General features: G+C 40.5%; 2 protein-coding genes across 11 annotated transcripts; one reads left to right on the forward strand and one right to left on the reverse strand.

Moving 5' to 3' along the window:
• Positions 1 to 591: 591 nt before the first annotated feature.
• RMI1 (RecQ mediated genome instability 1) lies at positions 592 to 5,751 on the reverse strand. 4 transcript variants are annotated; one of them, XM_065663335.1, is made up of 3 exons: positions 5,670 to 5,742; positions 5,098 to 5,158; positions 592 to 3,194 (listed from the first exon to the last, which is right to left on the reverse strand). In XM_065663335.1, exon 3 carries the CDS (start codon positions 3,169 to 3,171, stop codon positions 1,291 to 1,293), a length of 1,881 nt encoding a protein of 626 aa, XP_065519407.1. In that variant the 5' UTR covers positions 3,172 to 3,194; positions 5,098 to 5,158; positions 5,670 to 5,742; the 3' UTR covers positions 592 to 1,290. The 4 variants fall into 4 exon arrangements, with proteins under 4 accessions (XP_065519407.1, XP_065519406.1, XP_065519404.1 ...); XM_065663334.1 differs by lacking the exon at positions 5,670 to 5,742 and adding an exon at positions 5,281 to 5,424; XM_065663332.1 differs by lacking the exon at positions 5,098 to 5,158 and having other exon boundaries at positions 5,670 to 5,751.
• On the forward strand, positions 5,506 to 26,428 carry HNRNPK (heterogeneous nuclear ribonucleoprotein K). Of its 7 annotated transcripts, none has more exons than XM_065663337.1 (17): positions 5,506 to 5,651; positions 8,028 to 8,104; positions 8,209 to 8,287; positions 9,740 to 9,850; positions 11,238 to 11,294; positions 12,818 to 12,861; positions 13,762 to 13,834; positions 14,366 to 14,479; positions 15,497 to 15,625; positions 16,085 to 16,392; positions 16,746 to 16,800; positions 17,567 to 17,605; positions 20,714 to 20,764; positions 23,513 to 23,534; positions 23,612 to 23,694; positions 24,252 to 24,421; positions 25,187 to 26,428. In XM_065663337.1, the coding sequence occupies exons 3-17, from the start codon at positions 8,240 to 8,242 to the stop codon at positions 25,218 to 25,220; spliced, it is 1,338 nt and encodes a 445-aa protein (XP_065519409.1). In that variant the 5' UTR covers positions 5,506 to 5,651; positions 8,028 to 8,104; positions 8,209 to 8,239; the 3' UTR covers positions 25,221 to 26,428. The 7 variants fall into 7 exon arrangements, with proteins under 7 accessions (XP_065519409.1, XP_065519412.1, XP_065519408.1 ...); XM_065663340.1 differs by lacking the exon at positions 5,506 to 5,651 and adding an exon at positions 5,825 to 5,931 and having other exon boundaries at positions 8,209 to 8,288; positions 9,753 to 9,850; XM_065663336.1 differs by lacking the exon at positions 5,506 to 5,651 and adding an exon at positions 5,825 to 5,931.
• The last annotated feature ends 58 nt before the right edge of the window (positions 26,429 to 26,486 follow it).

Consider the following 26,486-nt stretch of genomic DNA (forward strand, 5'->3'; position numbering starts at 1 on the left):
GAAAGGGACACAGGAATTTATGCACTTCTAAACTGTATAAAATAAAGCTTAAAAAACTTACGCCTTGAGCCTGAAAAAGCTCAAGGTTCCCCCCCTCCTCCACCTTCTTCCATTTTCCCCTTACTTAGCGAATTACCTCTAGTGACTCCTTAGGTCACATGCAGTCTCAAAGGATGCTTCTCAACTGGGGACAGGGCAGCAGGGCAATACTGACAATCTCTCACAGAAATTCCCAATGGCCTAACAGACATTGCTGAGAGAAAGAAAAGGCTCTGAAGATAGTGATTGTCCAACAGAAAAATCCCTTTCCTGGCTACTAATTTTAGAGTCTTTGCAAACACTGCACGCTTCTATCTGCCTCTGTCTGTCCTCTACACCTGCCAGAATTTTAATTCTTCTCATTTCAAAGGGGAAAACAAAAACCCAAACAAACAAGTAAACAAAACAACAAACAAGAGAAGGGAAAAGGATGGGAGGAAGGAAAAGGAACAATAACAGAAACAAACAAGCAATCAAACCATTTCTGATACTTTACACACTCAATAAGGTTTATACTTTTCTTTTACAGTAGCTAAGAAGTTTCCACCAAAGTTTAAATGAAAACTGCAATGTATTTATTCTAAAAGTAGAAATAAATATCAAAATTAAGACCAATGTTAAATACAGGTATACAACAGGTTTGTAGCACAAGTGCTTGAGAACTCTGTAAAAAGTTAGAAAATTAATGAATAAAGTGGCCTGTGGGTTCAAAACTGTTAGCAATGATCAACATTAACATGTCAAAAAAGAGAATCTCCATACATTATAATCATACCTTTTTTTAAATAAAAGATTTAAAAATATTTGTATTTTTTATTTTATTTTTTAAAATTCACATTAATCTCATTAGTATATAGGGCTGGGTTTTCTTTTTCCAGCTCATCTGAACTTTCAGAAAAAAAAAATAACCTACTTCTCTACACTTCAGGTTCTTGGCACAGTGAATATGTATGAGAGTCTTCTACTCAAATTCTGCTACACCAGATCACTAGTCAATGACACAGAGAATTCTGCATAATGAAAATTATACACTTGTACTTTAAATCAAAACAGGAATATTTGAAAGCTTATTTCATTACCACCATAAGAAACAAACTGCTAAGTTTTGCTCAAACAAGTCATCTCCTCTTCTCACTTTCCATTATTTTTCCTGGTAAGAGAAGAGACATACCACTGAATTCTAACTTTCAACAGTCCTTCAGGGGAAATCTGACTTAAATGTATCCTAATATAGGCCTGCAAGTTTGCACATTATTTATTCAAACGTTTCTTCAATTGTTCTAGATGCCTTGCATCAGCATCCTGAAGAATTAACACAGTGGCTTTAGACTGAAGTGGATTAAACTCTATAGTCATCAAACAACAGAGATCTATTAGTTGTTTTTGACATTTCTCTAAACCATCCTTAAGTTTTAGATGTAAAGCTGGATCCTTTCTCAAATTTTTCATTTCAGCCACCGAAAAGCCAATCAAACTTGTTAGAATATCATTAGCAAAATCTACTTCAAGATAAGCTGAACCATCAGAAATTTTTGCCTTTATACCCCAGGACCCATTGGTGCTTGTGAGGTTTCCAGTGAGAGTAACAATAAAACATTTAACTTTCAGCACTGTAACAGTTTCTGGTCTTTTTGCAAGTAGAAGAGAAATATATGTGAAAGGTAGAGAATGTAAATCGAAATGAGCCTCTGCAGCTCTGCAAGGAATGGTCTGTGAATTATGCTTCTGCTGATCTGCTTCTGGATTAATTTTTGAGAAAAATACAGGATCATCATTTAACAGCCTGCTGTCAGAAGTGTGCTGGGATTTACATCTGCTGTCATCCAGGTCTGTATTATTCTGCCTTTCTCCAGGAGGATTTTCCAAATTAAAATCTGCAGAACTGCAGGTCTGATAGATGCTTTTGCACTGCAAAAAGCTGCTCATACTACTTCCATCACCATCAAATACTGTTCTTCCAAAAGTCTTTTGTTTGCTGAGAGCTTCTACTGGCTTATCTCTTTCACTCACATCATCTTTTTTGCAAGTGCCATTTAAAGATGAATTGCAGGAGCTTCTAGATGTATGTGGAAGCGTCTCAGTAATCACACTTACGTTTCTGTTTATGACCACTGGTGGCACTTCTTCCACCTCTCTTTGCACCTCTTCTAGAAAAAAGTCATCTTCTGAAGGAAAGTCATTTAAAAAGCCATCAGCATATTCTATGGGAAGTGAAACTTGATCATCTGAATCAGGAAAAGGACTTCCAGATTCCTGTGCAAATACATTCCCATTGGGTGCAGTCAGTGAACCTGGGGCTGTACTAAAATTGTTGCCTCTACTGTGGCTTTTGCTTTCTAAAGACGCTTCATTGTTTAAAGCAAATTCGCTATTTTCATCAAGACTAGCTAAAAGCTCTTCATCTGAAGGACCTAGGCTTTGTTCTAAGTCATTCACAGGCCTTGGAACAATGTGGTCACGGTCAGCTTGTTGGACAGAATAAGGGTCTTCAGTTTCTCCAATTAATCTAGCAAGGACTCTTTCCTGAGAATACTCCTCCAGAAGAGCATCCACTTCACCTCCCAACAGTTTCACATTTTCTGGCTTAAGCAGAAGGACTCCAAGACGATATGAAGTATTACCCTGTACAGTGATTTTTGTTCCAGGAGGAAGATTACTGTGGAGGACGGGCACTGGTTGATACTCCATGCCCTGAATTTGGTGTATTCCATCAGTTAGTTGTAGCATTAGCATTCGAGTTGGCTTTGCTTCCCAGGGCTTCTGGAATGCTTGAGTACTGACTGTTACTTCTTCATTTACAGTATTTTTCCCTCTTAGCTTCTGCAATTGGGAATATGCTGGCTGGCTAACATCAACCAGTGAATCAATCTGTATGGAGTAGAAGCCTGATAACTCTCCTTTGGGAGAATCTAAGATGCAGTCAGGCAAAATGGGATATGCCAAGTCTCTTAGATCAGTAAGAAGCCACTGCTCAAATACCTGACTGTTAATCTGAGCTTGATTTAAGTTACTACCATTATTTTCTTCCTGGATCCAAGTAATACATGCTTCCAGCCACGTCAAAGGAACTTTAACATGCCATTTGGATGAAAGCCAACTTTCCACTCTTGCTGCAATGTTAGGTGCAGACATTTTCTTTTAAGAGTGTGAATTCCCTAAAACAGAACCCAAAAAAGGCATATTTACAGCTTAAGTTATAACAAGTCTCTTGCTCATATTATACAGAAATTTGTTCTCAAAGTTCTGCTATTCTAAGTGTGACAACAAAGAAGCTATTTAAATTAACAACACTTACATGGACACTAAAAATAAGCATGCATTTCTCATATTTAAAGCATAAGAAGTACGGGGTATTAAGAAAGTACGGAGACTTCTATGGTCAACCCTGCTTGGTGACTTCTTGTTTTCTGTTGATTTAATTAGAAATATAACACTGAAATCCTTTTGTTATAGATAGAAAGCAAATTAACAAAGAAAAACAAAAGTAAAAAACTCCAAAACACCAAAAAAAACCCTCAAACAGTAGTTTGTTACATACATGTCCTCAAGTTTTTTATTTCTGCGGGTTCTGCTGTTAACACTCAAGTTTACTTAAGAAATTGACATGAGGGGTTAATTCTGCCATATCACTGCACTTTTATAAAAAGAAACCCCATGTACAACAGAAGCAAGCTGGCATCTGTGAGCACTGTATCACAGGGGTGACTTTTCAGCTGTAACTGCATAAAAGCTTTGTACCTGACAAAAGAAAGCTAGCTTGAAACATCACTTATTACCTAGAGAACCAGTTCAGGGTTTAGATACAATAGCATCAACCCATGGTAGTCATCTTCTCAGGAGTATCAGTGGCTAACAAGCTTTACCTTCTTACTAGTTTAGGAAGAAGCAATGCATATATAGAATAGACTGTTTCAGTTGGAAGGGCCCTACCATGATCATCTAGTCCAACTGTTTGACCACTCCAGAGCTGACCAAAAGTTAAGTTTTATTAAGGGCACTGATCAAATGCCTCTTAAGACACTGAGAGGCTTGAAGCATCGACCACCTCTCTAGAAAGCCCATTCCAGTGTCTGACCACTCTCTCAGCAAAGAAATGCTTCCTAATGTCCCATCTGAACCTCCCCTGCTGCAACTTTGAACTACTGCCTCACGTCTTTTCACTGGATCCCAGAGAGAAGAGATCAGGAGCTCCATCTCCACGTCCCCTTCTCAGGAAGCTGCAGAGAGCCATGAGGTCACCACTCAGCCTCATTCTCTCAAATCTAGCCATATCCAGAGCCCTCAGCTGCTCCTCACAGAACACAGTTTCCAGCCCTCTCACCAGCTATGTTGCCTTCTCTGGACAGTCAAGGCCTTTCACATCCTTCTTAAACTGTGTGGCCCAGCACTGCAGACAGTGCTTGAGGTGAGGCTGCACCAACGCTGAGTCTAGCAGATAACCACCTCTTTTGACCGGCTAGTGACACTGTGTTTGATGCACCCCAGGATGGGTTTGACCTCCTGGCTGTCAGGGCACACGGCTGACTCACACTGAGCCTTGCTGTCAGCCAGCACCCCCAGGTCCCTTTCTGCAAGGCAGCTCTACAGACACTCCTCTCCCAGTCTATACTTGTGGCCAGTGTTATTCCATCCCAGGTGCAGAATCTAACAGTTGAACTTTTTAAACTTCATGGCACTGACGATTGCCCAGTGCTCCAATTTGTTTATGTCTCTCTGCAAGGCCTCTTGTCCCTCGAAAGACTCAACAGCAGCTCCCGGTTTGGTATCATCAGCAAACTTGCTAATAGTGCATTAACCTCGCGCATCCAGGCATTGATACAAACATTGAAAAGGTATTAGGCTGCCCAACTGTGTTTGGATTACACTTAACCACCTGAAAGGACAGCTGAGGAGCTCAACCTCCCCACAGAGTGTGACAAAAACAAAAGTTACCCTAAGAATAATTAGGAAACGCTAGGTTTAGAAGGGATTTTTCTGCACTCTAACTTACAGCAAATTAAAACCACTGTGGCTCCAAGTTTCCGCTAAAGCTCCACCACTCAAGAGGACTGTACCTACACAAAGTAAAGCGCCGGCCTGCCATTCGCGTGGTGCTTCACGGGCTTGGGCCCTGCCGGGGCTGAGGGGAGGGAAGGAGGAAAAAAGGCTAGGCCGAGGGGAAGGGAGGCGGCTGTCGCACCCCGCAGCCCCTCAGAGGGGCCGAGCCCCTTCCCCATGCGCAGCTGAGCCGCCCGCACTTACCGGGGTGGAGCGGGCAGTCCCGGGGGGCAGCCGCAGCTCCCCCTCCCGTCGGGGGCTGGGGGGCGGAAAGGGGGGTGAGGGGCGCCACCGCGCCCGGCGCGCAGCTTCCCAAAAAAGCCGCCCTACCCAGCAGCCACCAGGAAACACCCGTCGCGCGCGCTTTCAATCATCGCGAGAGGCTTTTAGACCTCGTTTCCCCCCTCCCTCCCCCCCGCCCTTTCCTCCCTCCCTCTCTCTCTCCACCGCCGGCGCCCGGTAGCGAGCACAAGGCGGGGTTTTCGCAGGCGCCATTTTCTCTTCTCACGACCGAGGTCGCTCTCGCTCTCCTTTGCCGCCCCCCTGCACCAATTCCACCGCGACTCCCGCGGAGGGTAGGTAAAACGACCAACCGGCAGCAGCGGACATGATGCTGCCCTCTCCCCGACGGCTAGGCCTGTCTCGTCCTGACCCTCACGGAGGGCGGGGCGCAGCCGGGGTAGCCGCCTCCTGCGCCCTGACGGGCAGCGGCTTTACCCAGTGGGACGGCGCTCGCCCCGCGCAGTGGGGAAGCGGCGGGGCCAATCGCGTGCTGGCAGTGTTGGAGGTGCGCGTTGGCGGTAGGGGAAGCTCCGCTTTCTCTCCCGTGCGCGGTGGGGCCGGCGGCGGGCGCAGGTACGCGCACCCACGGAGAGGGGTAGCCGGGGCCAGAGAGGGGGGGCGCTGCCCGCGCGCAAGGTGGGGGCGCGGACGTAGGCCGGGCCGAGCGGACATAGGCCGGGCCGAGCCTTGGGGCCGTAGAGCCGCCGCCGTGCCTCTGCCGGCGCCGCTGCGTGACGCGGCGCTGCGGGAGGCCCGTGCCTCTCCGGTTTTGGAGCCTTGTGGGCTCCCGCAGGGACGGCGGTGGAGTGGGATGAGCGCTGTACGGAGAAAGGGGAGTGTGGAGTCGCTGCCTCGACTGGCGCTGGGGGTGACTCCTGAGGCAGCTGAAAGCAGTTGGGGGGCCGCCCCGCCCTGCGTAACAGACGGGAAGAGTGGCCGCTGTTGTACGAGCGGCCCTGGGCCTTGCGACCCAGTCAATGTGGCCTCTAGGAGGGGTGGTGTGGTGGAGGCCGGCAGCGGTAGCGGGTGCTTTTTCTAAGGGCGGGGGAGCGGCAGCCGCCGCCTTCCTGCGCTCGCCCTTGGTAGTTGTGCCTGGGGCGAGTTACAGGGAATTATGGCGGGTGGAGAGGAGGGCGCTCAGGGCCGCGGCCTGGGCGGGGGCGGCCGTGGGAGGCCGACTGGGCTTCGCCCCGCGTCGCGGCCCGTCACTTTCGGGGACCGTGGCCTCGGGGCTGTCCCCCGAGGCCGTTTGCGCCGAGGACTCGGCCGCCGGGCCCCTCCTTTGTGTCCTCTTCGGGCAGAGGGGGATAAATCTCTCTGCGACCGCGTGGTGGAGGCGGCTTTTCCGCTCCCGGCTCCGCCTAGCAGCCGGCAGCCGCCATTACAGCGACCGCCATTTCTGCTGCTCCGTGCTGCCGGGGCTGCGGGGGTTACGTAACGGCGCTGTTTTCTCCGCCCGCCGCTGGTGGGACCGGCGACAGCGGGGACCCGAGCCGAGCCGGCGGCTTTGCCCAGCTCTGTGTGTTATGTCTGTGGTGGCTGGTGCTGCCTCCCGCTTTCCGTTGCCGCCTTACCCTTTAGCTGTTTTTAAATAGCATTAGTCAAGGTGATCTCGCGCGGTAGCGTAGAGCACTATCTACCGGCGGCCAGGGGAGATTCGGCATAGTGGGTAAATACGCGCGAGTAGGGGAGACTAAGCCCTGAGCAGTACATTACAGTTAACTCCGTGCAGCCTTAAAAGTTCTTGGGAATGGTTGGAAACAACCGGGGTCCTAAAGGGCTATTTAAACCGTCTAAAAGTCTGCCCAGCTTCTCCCTGCTCTCACCCCACATAGCAGCGTTTTGGCAAGCGTCTGCCTGAGAATTCGCTGTCAGTAAATCGTGAGTGTCTGATGGCTTACTTCAAGTGCCTGGAAGGACTGGTGTGACGTGGGAAGGCAGTGCCTGCTGTTAGCCTGGACAAGCGGGCAACAGTTATAAATGAACAGTTGCCTGAGGTTATGTTTAAAAAGTTAGAAGCACCTCTTCCCCCCCCCCCCCCCCCTTTTTTTATTTATGGTTGCCATCAGAATGAGTGGCTGTAATTAGTTGGGGCAAAAAATCTGATAAAATACAAAAGGGAAATACATGCTTGCAAAAGTATTTCCTTTGTCTAGACTTCTTTCTAATGTGACTTCCTTGTATTGCAAGATAAACTTAACAAAAAGCAGGTCACAAATAAGATGCCTATTTTGGAAAGTCATAGTGAAGTTCACCTGCTTTTTCTTTCTTCTTTTTTTTTTTTTTTTTAAGTGTAAATTATTTCGACCTAAGGATCTAGGACCCAACTGTTACATAGTGTCCTTCAAAAAGTAAACTCAGTGCATGTGTCATCTAACATGTTGAAGAGAGGAACTGGGTACATGTTCACTTTAAATATATGAAAACAATTTTTAGTAAATGCAGTTAGCGTGTGCCCAAAAACTATAATTCAGACATGGATTTTTTACATGTAAGCTTACATACTTGTTTCCTGTCTCCTTAAAGTTGTGTGTTTTTCCAGAGTGTGCTTTCTCTTTCATAGAGGAAAGCTTTGCAGGAAAAACTTAAGTCAGACCTCTGGTTTTGGCTAGTGAGAATTGAGGCTGTAAGTGGGCAGAGTCACAACTGATAATGTGCTGTTTTCATAGGCTCTTGAATCAAGTCTGTTGGATTTTGATCCCTCCCAGAACACTCGAGGTTTTGTCAGCAAGGATATATAACAGCGGTAAGTTCTGAAACCAGGCATTTCTTTCTGCCTTTTCCTTTTAGAACAATGTACAGTTTGCCTTTTCATGAAAGAGATGTTCTTGCTTTTCTGCTCTTCAACAGATTTTGCTTGCCAACCTAAGAAAGAAAGGCAATGGAGACTGAGCAACAGGAAGAGACCTTTACCAACACAGAGACAAATGGTAAGTTTTTTAAAGAACTGTTTCTTCTTAGAAAAATCCTCTGTAAGTTTCAGTGTTTCTAAATATTTAGTAGTGCTTTAACTGTATCAGAAGTTTATATCAGCAGTAGCTTTACATTCTGTGTAAAATCTTTTTGAATTAGACAATATCTTTACACATGCTTTTGAAGCATGAACACAATCTTTCTTATTTATCCCATGTTTTAGGTATGGGATAAATAACTGCAAGTTATGACTGTCCTGGGTTCATCTATAGCAGTCATATTTGTCCTTGTTAGCTGGTGCAGTGCTGTAATTTTGACTTTCAGCCTGGGAACAGTGCTGATAACACCAGTGTTATTAGTTGTTGCTAATTGGTGTTTACTCCAACCAAGGACTTTCTCAGCCTCATGCTCTGGCAGGAGGAAGCAGAGGGAGGAAGGGAGGCTGGGAGGAAGCAGAAACAGGACACCTGACCCAAACTAGCCAAAGGGGTATTCCATACCACAGCACGTTATGCCCAATATATGAACTGAGGGGAGTTACCCAAAAGGTGCAGATCACTGCTCGGGTTGGACTGGGTATCGGTCATCGGGTAGTGAGGGGTTGTATTCTCTCCCCTTGTTATTTCCCTTATTATTGGTGGTAGCAGTAGTGATTTGTGTTATACCTTAGTTACTGGACTGTTCTTATCTCAGCCCGTGGGAGTTACATTCTTTCAATTCTCCTCCCCATCCCTGCGGGAGCTGAGGGAGGAAAGCAGGGAGGGGAGTGAGCGAGCAGCTGCATGGTTCTGAGTTTACTGGGTGGGCTTAAACCACGACGATGACTGAGGATTTGAAAATATTTCATAGCTAAATATTCAATACCTGTGTGGTGAGTATGAGCATAGAATACCATCATGCATATCCATTAATTGTATTTTGTTTATTGGAGTTTTTACGTGCAGGAGTATAAATACATGAAATACCTGTAAAGAGCTTCGTGGAAAGCTTACTGGGCATAATTAAGGAGGAAGCTAGGGTCTCAGTGTTGTTGATTCATGCCAGTTTTTTTCCAAACAGTATTTGAAGTGCCACATTACTGTTATTCCACCAGTATTTCAGTGTTGGACAAACTGCGTTTGAGCTCTTTGCCTGAAAAGTTTTTCCCAGTTGTAAAGTATGAATAGACACTAAATAGGTGATCCTGCATGATACGCTTTAAACAGCGTGTCATAAATTTCTCTCTTGCTGCATGCAGCGTTCTCATTTAAAAGAAAGTTCATAGATTTTAAATGGATTTTTAATAGTTAATCAGTATGTAAGCCAATGAAGACCTGTTTCTGCCCTGTGGCTGCTCAGAGGCATCAGTAATTAATTAGTGTTGGGCTAATAGCAAAGAATGCGCTAAGAATACAGAGCATAAATTTGGCATGTGTTCTACTTCATACGACTTAGAAAGTTAAATAAATGTTTGTGTTTCTCCCCTATGGATCTCTCTATAGGCAAACGTCCTGCAGAAGATATGGAGGAAGAGCAGGCCTTCAAGAGATCTCGGAACACTGATGAGATGGTTGAATTGCGCATCTTGCTTCAGAGCAAAGTACGCTTTTTTTGATTTTACTGATTTTTGTTTATAGCACTGCTCAAAACGGTGACGGTGTATGTTGGGATATATGTTTATTGTTGATGTGTTTTATTTAATATGCGATAACTTACCATGAATACCTTCAAATGTGCATGAATGGTAGTAAAAATTGTACTGTGATGGAATTACCTTCAGAGGTTCTTCCAAAAGGTAAGATCCTAAGGATCAGTCCTGTTATTTTTAACATGTACTTGCTGGGGGAAAAGAAATAGAGCAATAGAAATTAGAAGGTGTTCTTGTATTTGAGTGGAAGATAGTTATTTTGAAGGCAATGATTGTATATTAATCTTTGGAAAGAAAGCAGTTTAGAAAATGAGCAGCTAGTAATTGTAAGTTAAATACAAGAGGTAAAATGAGAACTTTCTTATTAGTAGGTCTTCAAAGCAGATCTGCTAAACTTGTTCATGTGTATCAGTAGGAGTAAAGATGGGAGTCTACTTCAGTGTTGACAAGACTAGTTAGTTACAGTAAAGTTGATACTTACAACTTTCCTCTGGTGTTTTTAGTTATTAATGATGTCTTGTACTTCCTTAAGTATTTCAAGTCTTTTGCCCTGGCATGGAGAAATGTTACCTTAACCCTGTGTTGCATTTCTGTCTGAAAGTTAAGTTACCTGGATTATCACAAAATGTTTTGTATGCTGTTAACATAATGTGTGATCTGTGTAATAAAAGCAAGTGCTTTTGCCTGTAATCTTTGAAATGAGACGGTAAAAATACAGCTTTGCGGTTACTTTTCTTTGCTATCTGCCAGTTTATTCCTGTTGGTGTTAGAAGCTTGGAAGTTAGAGGCTTTATTTTTTTTTCAGAATATACTGCTCTAAGAAGTCAGTTAAGTTACAGAGTTATAAACCAAAATTAGCAATTGAAATTATCAAGAAATACTTGGAATGCAGAAGCAGAAATTGCAGATACATTCCTTTAAAATGAAAAACAAAAAATCAAACTGAGGGAAAAGCTGATCAGATGAGTTAAGAGAAGTTGTTGACTATGTTACATTCACACAGTATATTTTTGAGAGCTATAGTGTATGAGATTCTAGGAAAAACTGCCTAGAAACTTCTATAAGGAATTGAATCATTAGTTGCAAAATTGAATATTCTTCCCTTTCCTTAGTTCAGTGGTAAGAGCTGTTGGTCCATTTTTTTTTTTTTTCATGAACAAACTGTATCAGTTTGTTTCAGTTTGATTTGAAACTTTCTAAAGCAGTCCCCAAGTCCACTGCCCCCAGTCCCCAAGCCAGCAGGGTGATGCTAAGATAGATTTAGCATTTTTAGTCTTGAGTTAAAAAATGTATTCTTTGGTGTGTTGGTGAAACTTAACTTCTCAAAACTATTTTCCAGAATGCTGGAGCAGTGATTGGAAAAGGTGGCAAAAATATTAAGGCACTTCGTACAGACGTGAGTATCTATGAGTTTAAACTAATTTAACACCAATTCTTTCAGAGCACTACATCAAAAGATTTTCTAGAAGTGGGAGCAACTCGACTCTAGGCCTAGGCATCAGTAGCCTAGCTACAAGCCATTTGTATTGATTGCTAGAGTAGATAACTTAATTCCCCAATTCTTCTTGTAATTAAAACCCAGCTCAACTCGCATGGGAGAAGAGGTTTATATTAAATCTCTTCACTTTTGAATAGGGTTCTGCTAAATTTCACTCTTCAAGAGCACTGACATCCTAATTAGAAATATTGACAAAGCTTAAAACCCTTAATTGTACCATTTCCCATATATGTGAATCAGTTACAGTACTACTGAAACCATTGCAGGTGGCTGGCTTAACTCAGTGATAGAGAAATTCTTTTAACTTCCTTTAAAAAAGCAAACAGACATAATTGTCCATGTGTTCTTTTACGAGCTTGCACATGAAGCATCAAAGCATTAAAGTTGCTTAATTTAAATGTGGGTATAGGACAGTAGAGGAACATTCTGTTGTTACTTGGAAGCACTTTTACATGGTCATGACTTACTTGCCTATTCACATTTTAGAGTGGGTTGACTCTTGTGATTAGACACACGCTCGGCATTAATGTTGTGTATTATTTATAAAACTTGGCAGCGCTTCTTAAATTCCATTTGTTTACACTCCTGTACTTAACCTCAGCTACAATTTCAGCAGTTTTCCCGATCAAGACTCTGTTCAACACAAGATTTGGCAATATGTATCAATACAAATCAGTTCCAATTAAGTTCATAAACTACCGCAAACAGATTTAAGTTGAAATGGTCAGGAATTGTACATATGCTCACTAACTTCGGCAGCTAGTTGATTTTTTTGGTTTTTAGGGTCCTTCTTTTTCCGTGGGTTGTTTCTCTTTTGTTTCTTTTTTGGTTTTTTTTTTCCCGGTTTGGTTTGGTTTTGTTTTTTTTTTTAAATCAATACATCACCTAAATCCAGATAATCTAGATTGGTCTGGAAAACTACCTTTCCCGATTTGCCCAGGGTTCTAGTAATATGGATCTCGACAGGTTTTGTGTCTACCCTCATGAGCCAGCCTGCTACTGAAACATCATATATTTAAAGTAGTTTAGTCAGATCAAGTGACTCATTTTTAAGGTCCATACTGTTAAGCCACAGTCGGTGTAGCAATCCATTATGGTGTTAGTCTTCAGAACAACTTAAGCTTGTTTCATTAATTGAGAGTAATGAGTATAGTTTGTATTAAATTAAAATTCATTGCTTTTCCCCCTCTTCCCTCTCCTTGTTTTTTTGGCCATATATCTCCGTTGCCCATGTACTGGATCGACTTGCCCCTGCGTTGCCCACCATGACGTTGGCCCATCCGCCCCTGAACGCCCATGTGAAACCCTGGTTGGCTATGCCCAAAAATGTGCTCGTTGCCAAACGGGTACCATACTTGACAACTTCTGATTGAATGCCCATGCCCAATGCCAACATCCACGAACGCCAATGACCAATGCAGTACAATGCCAGTGTTTCAGTCCCAGACAGCAGTGGCCCCGAGCGGTATGTCCCAACAGTTTATGCCTCACTGCCTGATTAGAAAGAGAGAAATGTATTATATTACCTGCCTTTGATATAATTAAATAGTATCCCCTTATAGACGGTGTATTGTTTTTTTTTCAAGTTTTCTGTCTTATTTTCCCCATTAAGTCTTTTTGTCACTGAACTTTTACGTGAGTTGCCCACCCAAACAATCCACTAATTTTATTTCAATGGAAGGAGCACAGCTTCAAGTGTTGCATATTTGCTGCATTGTAAATCAAATTGTTCCAAAATAGTCTCTCGCTCTGTCTTTGTGGCCCACCTTGCTCCCTTCAGCATTGCCTGTTCATAATTATTTCTGATGAAATGCTAATTCCGGTTCACTTTTCTTCGCTTCTCATTTGTTTCGTCTTCTTTTTGTCTTGCATTTGTATTTGTTTTTCTTGGAGAGCCCATTAGTAATCTGATTTCTAACTGGTTTCATAACCTTACTCCAGATACGATGTTCACCACTTGCATATCCCACTTTTTACATGAGAAGGTGTGCCAGTTTTACCAATGTAATAGCGAGGGTATCCTAAATTAGTGGTGGCGGGGAACATGAATATTCACTTCACCTTCAGTTCTGCGTCAATTTCTTGCCCACTTAATCTGAGCCCTTCCAAAAGCCCATTCTATCTTTCTCTCTCTCTCTCTGCAAGAGCTACCTAATCTTAAATTTATCATGCATATATACTGGGCATAAACAAAGATGCATGTGTTATAAATTGAGCAAACAGGTTTACTTTAAATGGGGACTATTAATTGTGAGCTCTTCTGTGTAGTAAATCTTCTTAGAATTTTGTGTATGATGATGAAAAGGATTTACTTTTTCTTTTCCATCTTCTCCATTTTGTCTGGCGTTACGTTCTCCAACAACAGCATCTTGAGTATCAGTGCAGATATAGAGACAATTGGAGAAATCTTGAAGAAGATTATCCCTACTTTGGAAGAGGTATGTCACAATGTTTGTTTCTTTTTAGAGGTAAAAGATGAGCATATGAAACAAGATGGTTCTAGATTTGCCACTCCTTAAATACAGGAAGTTAGAAAATAAAACCAAAAAGCCTGTTAAAGAAGGGTTATGGCTTTCAGAGTTGGCATTTTTTGATACAGGACAGTCACTATTTAATAATTTATAATTTCAGACATCTTCTCCCCTTTCAAAATACGTGCTTTCTGAATTGTTTTATCCCCACTTTGAAGTAGTTATACTGTAATTTGTATTCTGTGTTGGCTTTGTAAATGAGTGTTGCACTGTGATACCTTCTTAAACCTTTCTACAAGTTGTGCAATGTAATAAGGAAAACAGGTTCAGTATCAGCTTATGTTCAGGTGAGGCGCTTAAATAGTTGTGGTCTTATCAAAGGAAGTACACGATTACAATTTGACAATAATCAAGTCATACAATTTGGAAAAAAATCCAAATATTCTAAATTTTTATGTGACTAATTAATTATTTTCCTTGTATACATCTTTCTTACAGTATCAACACTACAAAGGCAGCGACTTTGACTGTGAATTGAGACTTCTCATTCACCAGAGTTTGGCAGGAGGAATTATTGGTGTCAAGGGTGCCAAAATTAAAGAACTCAGAGAGGTACTTCTTCTCTGTTCTTCTGAGGTTTGGGTTTTGTTCAGTAGACAACCTAGTGTTCTGTACTTATAAGGGACAGATGTATCTTCTGTGCAGTAATTCCTTCAGAACATACTGCATACATGATTTTAATACTCTTGAGGTGGATCTGAGAGTTGCGACTTCCTTACAAACCATCAGAAATAAAGTTGTTGGTGATAGAGCTTTGGACTTGTCAAGCTTCTAAGCAATATTTGTGGTAATGTTTTTTAAAAAAGGGTTTTTTTGGGTTGGTTTTTTTTTTTTTTTTGTTTGAGGGTTTTTTTTCTTAAAATGGTATTCATCACTGCTAAAATGAACTGCATAGACTATATATATATATTCATGTGGCCAGACATGCAAAATTATTTAAAGTGAATGTATATCTACAAAGTCTTGCAATGGTAATTCAGTAGGTGCCTGAATATTACTGTAAAAAGGCTTCATTTTTATAATTTAAAAAAAAAAACATCTACCTCCTGGAAGATCATTGTTTTCTTCTAGTATAGGAATGAGATCTAAAACACCTAATGGTCTCTATGAACTTAACTAGCTATGCTTTTTGTCCTTCCCCTGGCATTGAGTCAGAGGCAGTTTCAGGTCGGTTCAGATATAAGCAGATACCTGTTTGAGAAAAGACATAATACCAGCAACATCACTGTCTTGCATCCAAAATATGTTTTCTTGGCATGTGAAGGTTAATACAACCTGTAAGCTATTACAGGATATGTGGTTATTTTGCTGTATTTAATCTAAACAGTGGTATAGATGAGCCATAATTGAAAGAGGAGAAAGTTTTACATTTTCATATAAAACTGTCAGTACAGATCTCTTAAAAAAAAAAAAAAAAAGAAATTTGTTGTGAGAATTCAGAAGCAGGCATGCAGTCTGGGAATTCAATAATCTTTTGGATCATTTCTTTAAAAATGTTCTAATGGGTTTATAAATCTGTTTAAATACTTAGGTTAGACAATCTTGGATTTTATTTTTTGTTTTCAACAGAACACTCAGACCACCATTAAGCTCTTCCAAGAGTGTTGTCCTCATTCTACTGACAGGGTGGTGCTTATTGGTGGAAAACCTGATAGAGTCGTTGAATGTATCAAGATTATCTTGGATCTTATCTCTGAGGTAATGTTTATTAAATTTACTCTTTCATTATCACACAAGTGTTAGGGACCTATGAAAATGGTATCTTTCAGTTTATATTTTGAATTCAATACCTCCTACTTTCCTAGTAACAAAGTGCTTGACTGTTACCACCTTTTGAAACTATTTGTTTTCTAGAATTGGGGTGCACCTTGTGGGGGAGGGAAGCAATTTTTGGTACTAGTGGGCCATTATTCATACTTTGCGTATCATTAAGATGCAAAAATAGAAGAGACAGATTTTATTTGCCACTGTTAAGTAACAGCAGTTTCTCTGTCACAGTTAAATTCACAGGAAATGCATCACCATCTCCTTCTTTCTTACCAGCACTGTGAAATACAAATTCATATTTATTCATTTAGTATATATATTTAATTAAGTGTGCCAATTATAATGGTCCTATCTTGGCTTGGGGGGACTTTTTCTGTTTGTTTGTTTTAGTCTCCAATTAAAGGACGGGCACAGCCTTATGATCCCAATTTCTATGATGAGACATACGACTACGGTGGCTTCACAATGATGTTTGATGATAGAAGGGGACGTCCAGTAGGCTTTCCAATGCGTGGAAGAGGAGGTTTTGATCGAATGCCCCCTGGTCGTGGTGGACGACCTATGCCTCCATCGAGAAGAGATTATGATGACATGAGCCCTCGCAGAGGACCTCCACCACCTCCACCAGGTCGTGGTGGCAGAGGTGGCAGCAGAGCTCGTAATCTTCCTCTTCCTCCTCCACCCCCTCCTCGTGGCGGGTGAGTTGTTGCATAAACGCATTATACAAAGTTCACATTGTATACAGTCCCCTGAAATATGTTCATTTTTCTGGTGTTTTTTTCATGCTTCTATGTTGGTAGTGATTATGCAAGGATTGTACGTGTACTAGACCAGGGAGTATTTTGAAAAGTACTGGAACTTTATTACTTGCTGCACTGTAGTAGTCTACCAGGACTGTAGTTCAGAAACTTGTGTGTTGTTCAGTACTTGGCTAGAGTAGTTTGAAATAAAGTTGTTTGTGAACCACGAATGTGAAAATTTAAATTTGAGCAAACAAATCAGTGTATAAGCAAAAGAATTGCATTGTAATGTTGCTTCCCTTTCATTTTAGAGATCTTATGTCCTATGACCGAAGAGGCAGACCAGGAGACCGTTACGATGGCATGGTATGAGTTTAAAATTTGCCTTTTTCTGTTTCATAAGCACAGTTAGAATACTGACTGTCTGAAGATACTGTTGCTGAACGCATGCCCTTAAATATGGGACATGCATGATTTTGATGATAAAACTAAAATGTCCATACAAATGGTCCCTTCTCTGGAGAAATGTCTAGGGTGTAAGTGGTATCTGAGACATGATCTGTTTTCTTCCTTTCTGTATCGTTTTTGATGGCAGGGAGAAAAGTTTGACTGTGCTCCATCTTGCAGGTTTTCTTGCACTGACCATTTGTTAGTTTTTTTAATGAGGGTGACAGAAATGGGAATTGTTAGGCTTTCCAGATTAAGAAAACATATCGGAACAATGCTTTCCTGAAATTTTTTGAATCATACAAGCATCTTAACACTGATGTTGCAAACACAAGTTATACACAGTGTAATACAGATTATAGAATAGTATCTAATTAAGAGCTCTAGTTAATCTGGAAGGTGATTGTTCGTGAATCAGTTCTTGTCTATTTGCTGGTTTATCTGTCTGCAAAAAAAAAAAAAAAAAAAAAAAAACAAACCACTGTAATTCCAGATGTTTCAGAGCTAGGACCACTGCTAAGTTGAATCCTAAATTAAATTGGGTACATTCAACCATATTAATGCTAATACTTGCAGAGCTAAAAAATCTCTTATAGTATATGGGATCTTAAAAAAGGCTTAAATATATTCTTCCATGTTGTATTCTGAAATGTGACTTCCCAGCTGTCATCTGCTGTTGTTCTAGATTCCTCTTTCCTGGGAAGAGAAATCATATGTCTGGGAGGTAAATCTCTATAGTAACAATCTTCTTTTCTCCTCTGGCTTTGTTTGGCACCTGCTTTAAGATGACGGGTGAGACAAGATTTTTTCTTTTAAATGAATGGAAGAGCTATGAAATGGGCTACCTAAATGGGCTTTACATATTTCCTCCTTGGGAGTAAGATTTACTGGAAGTACGTAAGAATGTCACATGTTTATTGTAAAATATTCAAAGAAAAAGTTTGCACAGTATTACAAAAAAGTGTTACCCATGCTATTTTACATGTTGAGAAACTGGAAGAATTGAGAAGTGTACCTCCAAGATTTCTTATTCATATTTACATGTTCTCAAAGCTCAGTTTTTGTGTTCTTATATTTGCAGCTAATAAAGCCAGTGCTAGAGCATATAAAACTGAGCATATAAGCCTGCCCGTCTTCGGAAGTCTGGTTGAACACAGTCTTCCTTGGCTTGGCTCTTGGGCAGTAGTATGTTCTATTTTTATTTCATTCCAGCTGGAATACAAAATCTGTTCAGCCTGACTTTTGTCAGGTTGACCTTTGCTTTCTTGACATGAGTTCCTACAAGTAAGTGTAGTCATCTCTGTTCATTTTTTTTGTTCCAAAGAGCAGTTTTATCTCCTCTTCACACAGAGGCTGCTTATGGCTTTGGGTCTTTATGACCTAGTATCATAGCCTTGTTAAAGCGAGGTCTGCTTCCCAATAAAAACTGCATTTAAATTCTAGTTTTAGTTAACCATCATCCTAGTATTCTAAATTGTGTAAGCAGATAGGAAGTCTTCACATAGATTGTGAGGTTGAAGCTGGAGATGTCATTCCATAAATGTAAGATCTTCCTGTGCCACCGTTCATTTCCTACGGAAACCATTCTCTAGCAAAATTTAAACCAGAATAACTAAAAGTGAACTGAGCAATGCATGGGAAAGGTAGCTCTCAGCAGAAGTGCACTTTCACATAGATTCTATTTGAGAATAAAATGAAATAGTAAAAAAAAAAAAAAAAGAATAAAATACTAAACCAGAATAAATTCTGTTTTGCATAGATGCAGTAAAGGGCAAGAACAGCTGCTTTTCTCAGATGAACATTTCAAATATCATGGAAATGTTGAATCTGTTGAATGTACAGATTCTGTTTGGGGTTGGTTTTGGTGGTGTGGGGTTTTGGTGGTGGGTTTGGTTTTTTTTTTTCCTGGGTGGTTTTTTTTTGAGGGTTTTGTTTGGTTTGGGGTTTTTTTTTTTGGCTGGGTGGGGTTTTTTTGGGTTTTGTTTGGGGTTTTTTTGCCAGTTCTCTTCTTCACTAAAGGCAGAAAGATTGAGTAGCCCAGGACCTTTAAAACTGGATGCTGAACTGTGAATTTTCTGGAATTCCAGAGATACAGGAGTATTGACAGCCTTGTAAATGTTGAGATGAGAAAAACACATTTTGATTTTAAAAGACAGGTTAATTCCTCTTGCCCATGAGGAGTCACCCACCAAAGAAGATACTTGTTTGTTAGCCTGTTCAGTTATGCACTGCTGTTTAAAGAGTTCATTTGGCTTATAATCTTTTTTGGAGTTTTTTCCTGAAAGAGAGGCTTTTTTTTTTTTTTTTTGTTTCTCTGTTAACAGAGCTATATATTTCTTTGTGTAACTGCTCCAAGTCAAATGCCTATGGACTGTAAGGGCTATTCTGACAGATTAAAAAAAAACCTGAATGTATTTCCAGTATTTCTTTTTTAACACACTCATCCTCAGGGGTCTTTCAGATACATAAATGCATGCAGATACCAGAGGAAAAGAGTGGAAAATAAAGCAAACAAGCATATAAAGTAATTTTATCCCCTCACCTCTTTTTTTTAACTAACTGATCAAGTACTAAACTTTAAAGTACTAAAACTTTTTAAATCTGAGTTAATAGTTAAATCGGAATGTTTTCAGTTAAGTGGACAGTCTCTTCAGACTTCTGTGTCTTTAGACTTCTAATGTGCTTTTGTTCCTTTAAATGTTTCCCAGTTCTTGGGCTTTTTTTTTAACTTAAATGTATGTGTACATACACGTGTCCTGATGTATAAACACTTGAATAAAGGCACATACCTTTAAAAAAAAATGCACAAAATGTTATTAGTGTTTGAGATGTAACATAAACAAACACATAAAAGCTCAGTAAAAGAAGAGTGTATGAGAGCTCTTCTGTTTATCCATACGGATGTTGGACAAAAGTAACAAAACTTCGCTCTCCTATGTCACTGTTAAAAAAAAAAAACCCACCAAAAAAACACCAAACCCCACCCCCCGAAAATTATGACAAAAGAATTTTATATCAGTTAGGACTGAGTGCATTTGCTTTCATTAGATGTAAAAGTTAAGCTGCCCAGCCAGTGTGTTATGGCTTCTATTCTAGTTATAGTAGTCAGTAGCACGAATCTGTAGAGTAGAATATCATTAGGTGTGTTGAGAGCCTGTTAAGCTGGTTTTAGGGTGCACAAATGAACATTAATTGCTGAAATAGCAGAAATTGAAAAGAAGAAGTGCTATATATCATGTCTTAAGAACACAATTAAATTTCTGTTATAACTTGGGAGCAGTAGATTTAGTCGAGTTACTAGTTATTTGAGGTGTATGGAAGTGAATTGGTAGAACAGAAGAGGCAGTGTCCTTCCTGCTCAACCTGCTGTTGGCATAGAGAATCACTGACAGTTACTAGTTTCAGTCTTCCTAAATTTTCATTGTCTAATGCATGGCAGAAATAAAAGCTTCTTCTAACAGTGGCAGAAATACAATATTTGTATACATAATAGCAATTGAAAATGTTCTAAAAGAATAAAAACAGGCCTGTTCAAGCTTTGCTCTGCCATTAGCTGTCTGTCCTTCTTTGTTAGAGGGAAAAATCTGTTTACACCACAGAAAGGAAAAAAAAAGTGAGTGTGACCGCTTACAGTTCCCTCACAATCAAATTAAAAGGGAGCGAGTCTTGAAAGTGGTCTAAGTCACATACTTTTAAGTCTTTGTTGTAGCATAAATGTTTCTCTGTACCAGTACATACTGTATTAGCTTGCCAACTTACGTACAATTCTACATGACACGAACTTAATTTAGATTTTTTTCCTTTTTTCCTCCTATTGTGTTGTGTCTGGAAGATGATGCAGTGTCATGTGGATGCCTGTGATGACATGCAGCCACCAGAGTTGGTGAGTGTGCGCAACATCTTTTGAAAACTGCTTTATTGAACAGGTTAAGTTATAATAGGGTTTTCTTGCCTCATGAGTGTAGTCAGTGGCAACTTGTATCTGGTGAAAAACATAAAGCTGATAATTTCATAATTCTGAGTCTTCTGACTCAGAATTTATTGGTAGTTTGTCTTAACAGTGTGTCCTGTGCAGGCAAGTAATAGTAATAGAAATTTGGAAGTGTGAAGCAGCACAGTCAAATGATAGGAGCTTTTCTGTACCTCTTTTTGCCTCTTTCACACCCCATTTTTGCGTTGTAAATAGCAACTTTCTCAATAACAGATCCACTGTAGATACATGCATTTAGGATAGCTATATTAACTTCAGAATGTTGTATTTTCTCATATTTCTAACAGTAAATATTAGAAGTAGCTTCTTACTTGTAGATGAACTATAATGCTTTAATTATCAGTGCGTTTGAAAACAAACCATTCGATTGGGTAGATTTTGGGAAAGGAAGTTAATGGGGATTGTCAAGTGTTCGTGCTGTCAGAAGATGGCGGAGTGCTGCCAAGTATGAAACGTCAGTTCTTAGCTTACATAAACACAGCAACTGTAACTGTTTAACTCATCTGCTGTCAAGCTCATTTGCTGCCCTGTACTCTGCAGAGGCAGAAAAGATCAAAGAAAGGATTGTTCTGTAAAACAGCTTTGCCCAGAAAGGGATCCTGTGGCAAATATCAACAGGAATATGCCTGTGTGTATGCAGATATGGTGCTCTGATCAGCCTCTGAGTTAAGTCTTAAGTAGAGTCCTTTATTCTTTTGTAATTCGGACTCCACTGCAAGCTCTGTTATGTATTGCAGTCTCTACAGGTAAGTGTTGTGGTTTAACCACAGCAGACAATTTCAGTACCACGCAGCTGTTTGCTTACACCTCCCCCCAGTGGGTTGGGGAAGAAGGTAAAATCCTGGGGGTTGAGGTAAGAACAGTTTAGAAATTGAAAAAAAAGTAAAATACAGTAATAACAACAAAAAGAGAGGGAGGGGGAGAGAGAGCAATAACTCCCACAACAAAATGAAAAATAAAAAAACATCCCTACAAACACAAAACCCCCTCTCCTCCAAATAGAAGACCCCAACCAACCAGTGATGCACAATGAAATTGCTCACCACTCACTGACCAATACCCAGCCTGACCACAGCAGTGACCTGGGCCTTCCGGGTAACTCCCCCCAGTTCATATACTGGGCATGACATGCTGTGGTATGGAATACTCCTTTGGCTAGTTTGGGTCAGGTGTCCTGTCTCTTGCTCCCTCTTGGCTTCTCGTGCCCTTCCTCTCTGGCAGAGCATGAGAGACTCAAAAGTCTTTGATGATTGGGGTAAGTGGCACTTAACACACCAGTGTTTTAGCTGTTGCTGTCAGCATTCTTCTCAGCCTGAAGCCAAAACACAGTACCGTACCAGCTGCTGTACCAGGAAGAGAATTAACTGTGTCCTGGCCAAAACCAGGACACCAGGTAACATGATTGTGTGATAAGTTGCTTAGAGACAGAGGATAAGCTCAGATCTTTGATCTGAGCAGTTTCCATTTTGATCTTTTAAAAGGGCGTAGCGGGTAAATAGTGTTTTGGAAAAGTTGTGGATTTACAACTTTTGGGAGATGAGTAGTTGTGAATGGTTGAACTTGGCTGGCTGCTAGGTGTCCACTCAGCTGCTCTTTCTCCATCTTCAGCGGCTTGAGGAGAGGAAGAAAGATGGAAAAGCTTGTGGCTTGAATCAAGAGAGATCACTTTCTAACTGCCATCATGGCAAAACAGAGTCAACTTGGGGAAGATTAGTTTACTGCCACTTAAAAATGCATGTAGCATGGAGAGAAACAGAGAGGAAAACTAAAAATGCCTTTCTCTCACTATTCACTTCTTCCCAGGCTCAACTTGACTCCTTCGTTCCCTACTCTGCCATGAGTGGTACAGGGGCATGGAAAATGGCTGGCTGCAGTTAGTTCACACTTTGTGTAAATCACACTTTGTCTCTGTTCCTTCCTCCTCACACTGTTCCCTTGCTCCAGAGTGAGGTCCCTCTCATGAGATGCAGTCATTCACAAACTGCTCAAATGGGGGTGCTTACAATGGACTGCAGTTCTTCAAGAACTGCTCCAGTGTGGGTCCTCTTCATGGGGTGCAGTCCTTCGGGAACAGAGTGCTCCAGTGTTGGTCCCCCGACAGGCAACAGGTCCTGCCAGGCATGTGCACCTGTATAGGCTCTTCATGGGCTGCAGCTTCCTTCAGGGCATGTACACCTGCTCCCAGTGTAGCATCCTTAATGGGCTGCACTATGGCTATCCGCTTCAGTGATTCTCTCCAGGGGCTGCAAGAGAATCTCCATTCCAGTGCCTGGAGCACTATTTTCTACTCCTTCACTGGTGTCTGCAGGGCTGTTTGTCTCACTGTTGCCCCCTTTGCCCATCTCTCCCTGGTGCACACTGGAGTTTTTTTACCCTTTCTTAAATATTATCAGTGGGATCCCACCAACTTTGCTGATGGTCTCAGGTTTAGGCAGCAGTGGTCCATTTTGGTGTCAGGCATGACTGACTGGCTTTGGCTGCAAAGGGGCCTGCCCTCTTTATTGCCTTTGGCACAGCACTTGTAATGAAGTTGGGGGTTGAGATTTTTGTGTAAAATAGGCTCAGAGTTAACCACATGGTACTTGAGATGAAAATGTTAATGAAGCATGGCTATTCACTTTTTTTCTCTTTCTCTTCCAGTTTGAGGGTGGCTCTGGATATGGTAAGTATTTATATAGAACCTCTACATGTACTTCATTGTGTAGTTACTGAAGGGCTTGGTGCATACGTTTAAATCAGATTATTCATACGCAGGGGGACGCGGTTCATATGGAGACCTTGGTGGACCCATCATCACAACCCAAGTAACAATTCCCAAAGACGTAAGTAAAGTTGACAAGCTTTCAGCTTGTGTTCATTAAGCCAACAATAAAACAAAACAAACAAAAAACAAACCCCAAAACCAACCAACCAAACACACCCTCCCCCCCCCCCGCAAAAAAAAAAGAAAACCAAAGTAATAAAAAAACTGCAACCTTTTCTCAGACTATTTAAGTAAATCAGAAGTGTTTAGGGTGTTTGATAAGTACTTCCAATATAAACCTAGTGTTTCTAAATCAGCAAAAATCTATGCTTTGAATGTTTGGTTTGCATCTTCACTTTAGAGACACACTAGACAATTTTAATAACTGGCAATAGTAATAGACATGGTCTCTGTAACTTTTTTGTAAATCAGAACAGGTTCTCCCACTTTTATCCCACCTTTTAATTGTATACAATTACTATTGCAGGGGATGTTCTGAGAATGTAGAGCAGTAAGTTTCCATTGCAACTCTTTAAACTTACAGAAGCTATGTAAACATGGGTGTGATTTTTTTTTTTTTTTAAGTGTTTTTAGAAAGTTGTACTGGGAAATGAATACTTTGCTTTTTTCCCCTAGTTGGCAGGATCTATTATTGGAAAGGGAGGCCAGAGAATCAAACAAATACGTCATGAATCGGGAGCTTCGATCAAAATTGATGAACCATTAGAAGGCTCAGAAGATCGGATAATAACTATTACAGGAACACAGGACCAGATACAAAATGCACAGTATTTACTGCAGAACAGGCAAGTTAAAGTTTAATGTCATCCCTGCTGTCAACTTATAAACTGATGTGTACATTCTAAAGCTATTCTTCTCTGCGATATGATTTTAGAAGGCAGGTTTTAAGTAACTATTTGAACCTAACATCGCCAGTGGTAGTTCTGCCTTGATTACCTTCAGTTCTCCATTCTAATTAAAATGAAGACACCCTCAAAACTAATCTTGCTGGAAGACGCCTTAACCAAGCAGTCCTCTCATTTCTGTGGTGAAAACTGCTACAAAAAAACTACTTGTAATAAATTACATAGAGCCTGTAGAAAATATAGAAGATTACAGTGGATGTTGGCCTAGTTCTGTGTGGAAGACTAGTGATTTTGTTGTTTTTAGATAACTAAATTGACAACAAATCACAGTCTGCCATATGGCACAGACCATGCCTCTACAGGACAAGTTGAAATCGATTTGGTGCTGTTATGCAGCATTTCATATCTTGTTGACATTACTTTGTCTTTTCCACCAAATACTAACAGCTTCAGATTTAATTTGGTTAGTTTTGCTTTATTAATATGTTGGCTGTCATAGCAGATTTTACTGTTTTAAATGTTTGGCTTCAGAGTACTAAGTTTTAATTGTGCCTAAAACAATAGCCATTCATATTTTGGAATTATATACTTTTAAATGTATTAGGAATTTGTAATTTAATCTGCTCTAAGAATGTAATTGTGAATGTTGATGCAAGATGTATGGTCCATCATTCTAATACATGCTTTTTTCTTTTTCTTTTATAGTGTGAAGCAGTATGCAGATGTTGAAGGATTCTAATGCAAGATTATTTTTTCTTTTTTATAGTGTGAAGCAGTATTCTGGAAAGTTTTTCTAAGACTAGTGAAGAACTGAAGGAGTCCTGCACCCCTTTTTTTTTTGTTTGTTTTTTTTTTAATCTGCTTCTGTTTAAAAAGCCAACATTCCTCTGCTTCATAGGTGTTCTGCATTTGAAGTGTAGTGGAATCTTTGCTGTCCACCAGATGTAATGTTTTAATTCCTTACACATGGGGGGAGGGAAAGGGCACACAAAACTAACATTGGAATTTTGAAGCAGCAGCAGCAGAGAGAGTGACTTATTTTTGTTCATTGTTAGTGGTAGATTGTAATGTTTTCATTGTAATTGTTGTGAACACCCTGCTTTATGTACACTGTATCTTTTCTTTGGAAGTAGGGGGAATACTGCTAGTCCACATGTCCCTGGCATCCTTTGACAGCAGTGTGCACAGTGTAATGCTCTTTTTTTAAGAAACACTTTATGATTTCTAAATAAATTAGTGAACCTATTCTTGGTAGTGACTTTTCTTCAGATACATGTAAGATAATGTCTAAAATAGATATGCTGTTCTGTTGGTTTTTTGGGTTTTTTTTTCTCCCACATCAGAGAAAGTTGTAGTTAAGCTTGCTCTTCATTTATATAGATGGATTTGTGTGGGGGTTTTGACACATTAAAGAAACTGTGTGAAAAGAATGACTCTGCTTTGCTGTTTGGGGAAAAAATGCAGAAAATATTCATGCAGATGTTGTGTAAAATTGACATTTCTCAAGTGTTTGGCCCTCTTTGCAGTACATATATATATTGGTAACAGTATATAAATAAAATATTTTAAAATTCTGTGATGTCACTGAGTAAGCGGTGGTAAAGTACACCTGGTTATAGACAGCTTGCTTAATGCAGATAACACTGTTAGAAATGACAGTTGCTGTACCGTTACTGAATTAATTATAGTTACTTTATGAGCTTTCATTTATATGAGGTTAGAAATCCATATAAATTGGCAAATTGACAGTATCTAACTCTGTAACTTGGTTTTCATTGTATGCAAAACTTGTTTGGTTTCCCTGTCGTATGTTGAATACCTTAGGAATTATTTGTGAGAAATTAAAAAATATAAAGCCTCTGGATATCTCATGTAATAACCTGGCATTTGTATTTATAGTTTAAAAATGTTAACTTTACTTCCTGAATAAAAACAACCTTAAAAACGTGTGGCATATACTGATATGAGTCCAGACTGAGCATGGATTCGTGGTTTGGGGCTTTTT

The sequence above is a fragment of the Lathamus discolor genome, chromosome Z, assembly GCF_037157495.1.
Source record: "Lathamus discolor isolate bLatDis1 chromosome Z, bLatDis1.hap1, whole genome shotgun sequence".
NCBI lineage: Eukaryota > Metazoa > Chordata > Aves > Psittaciformes > Psittacidae > Lathamus > Lathamus discolor.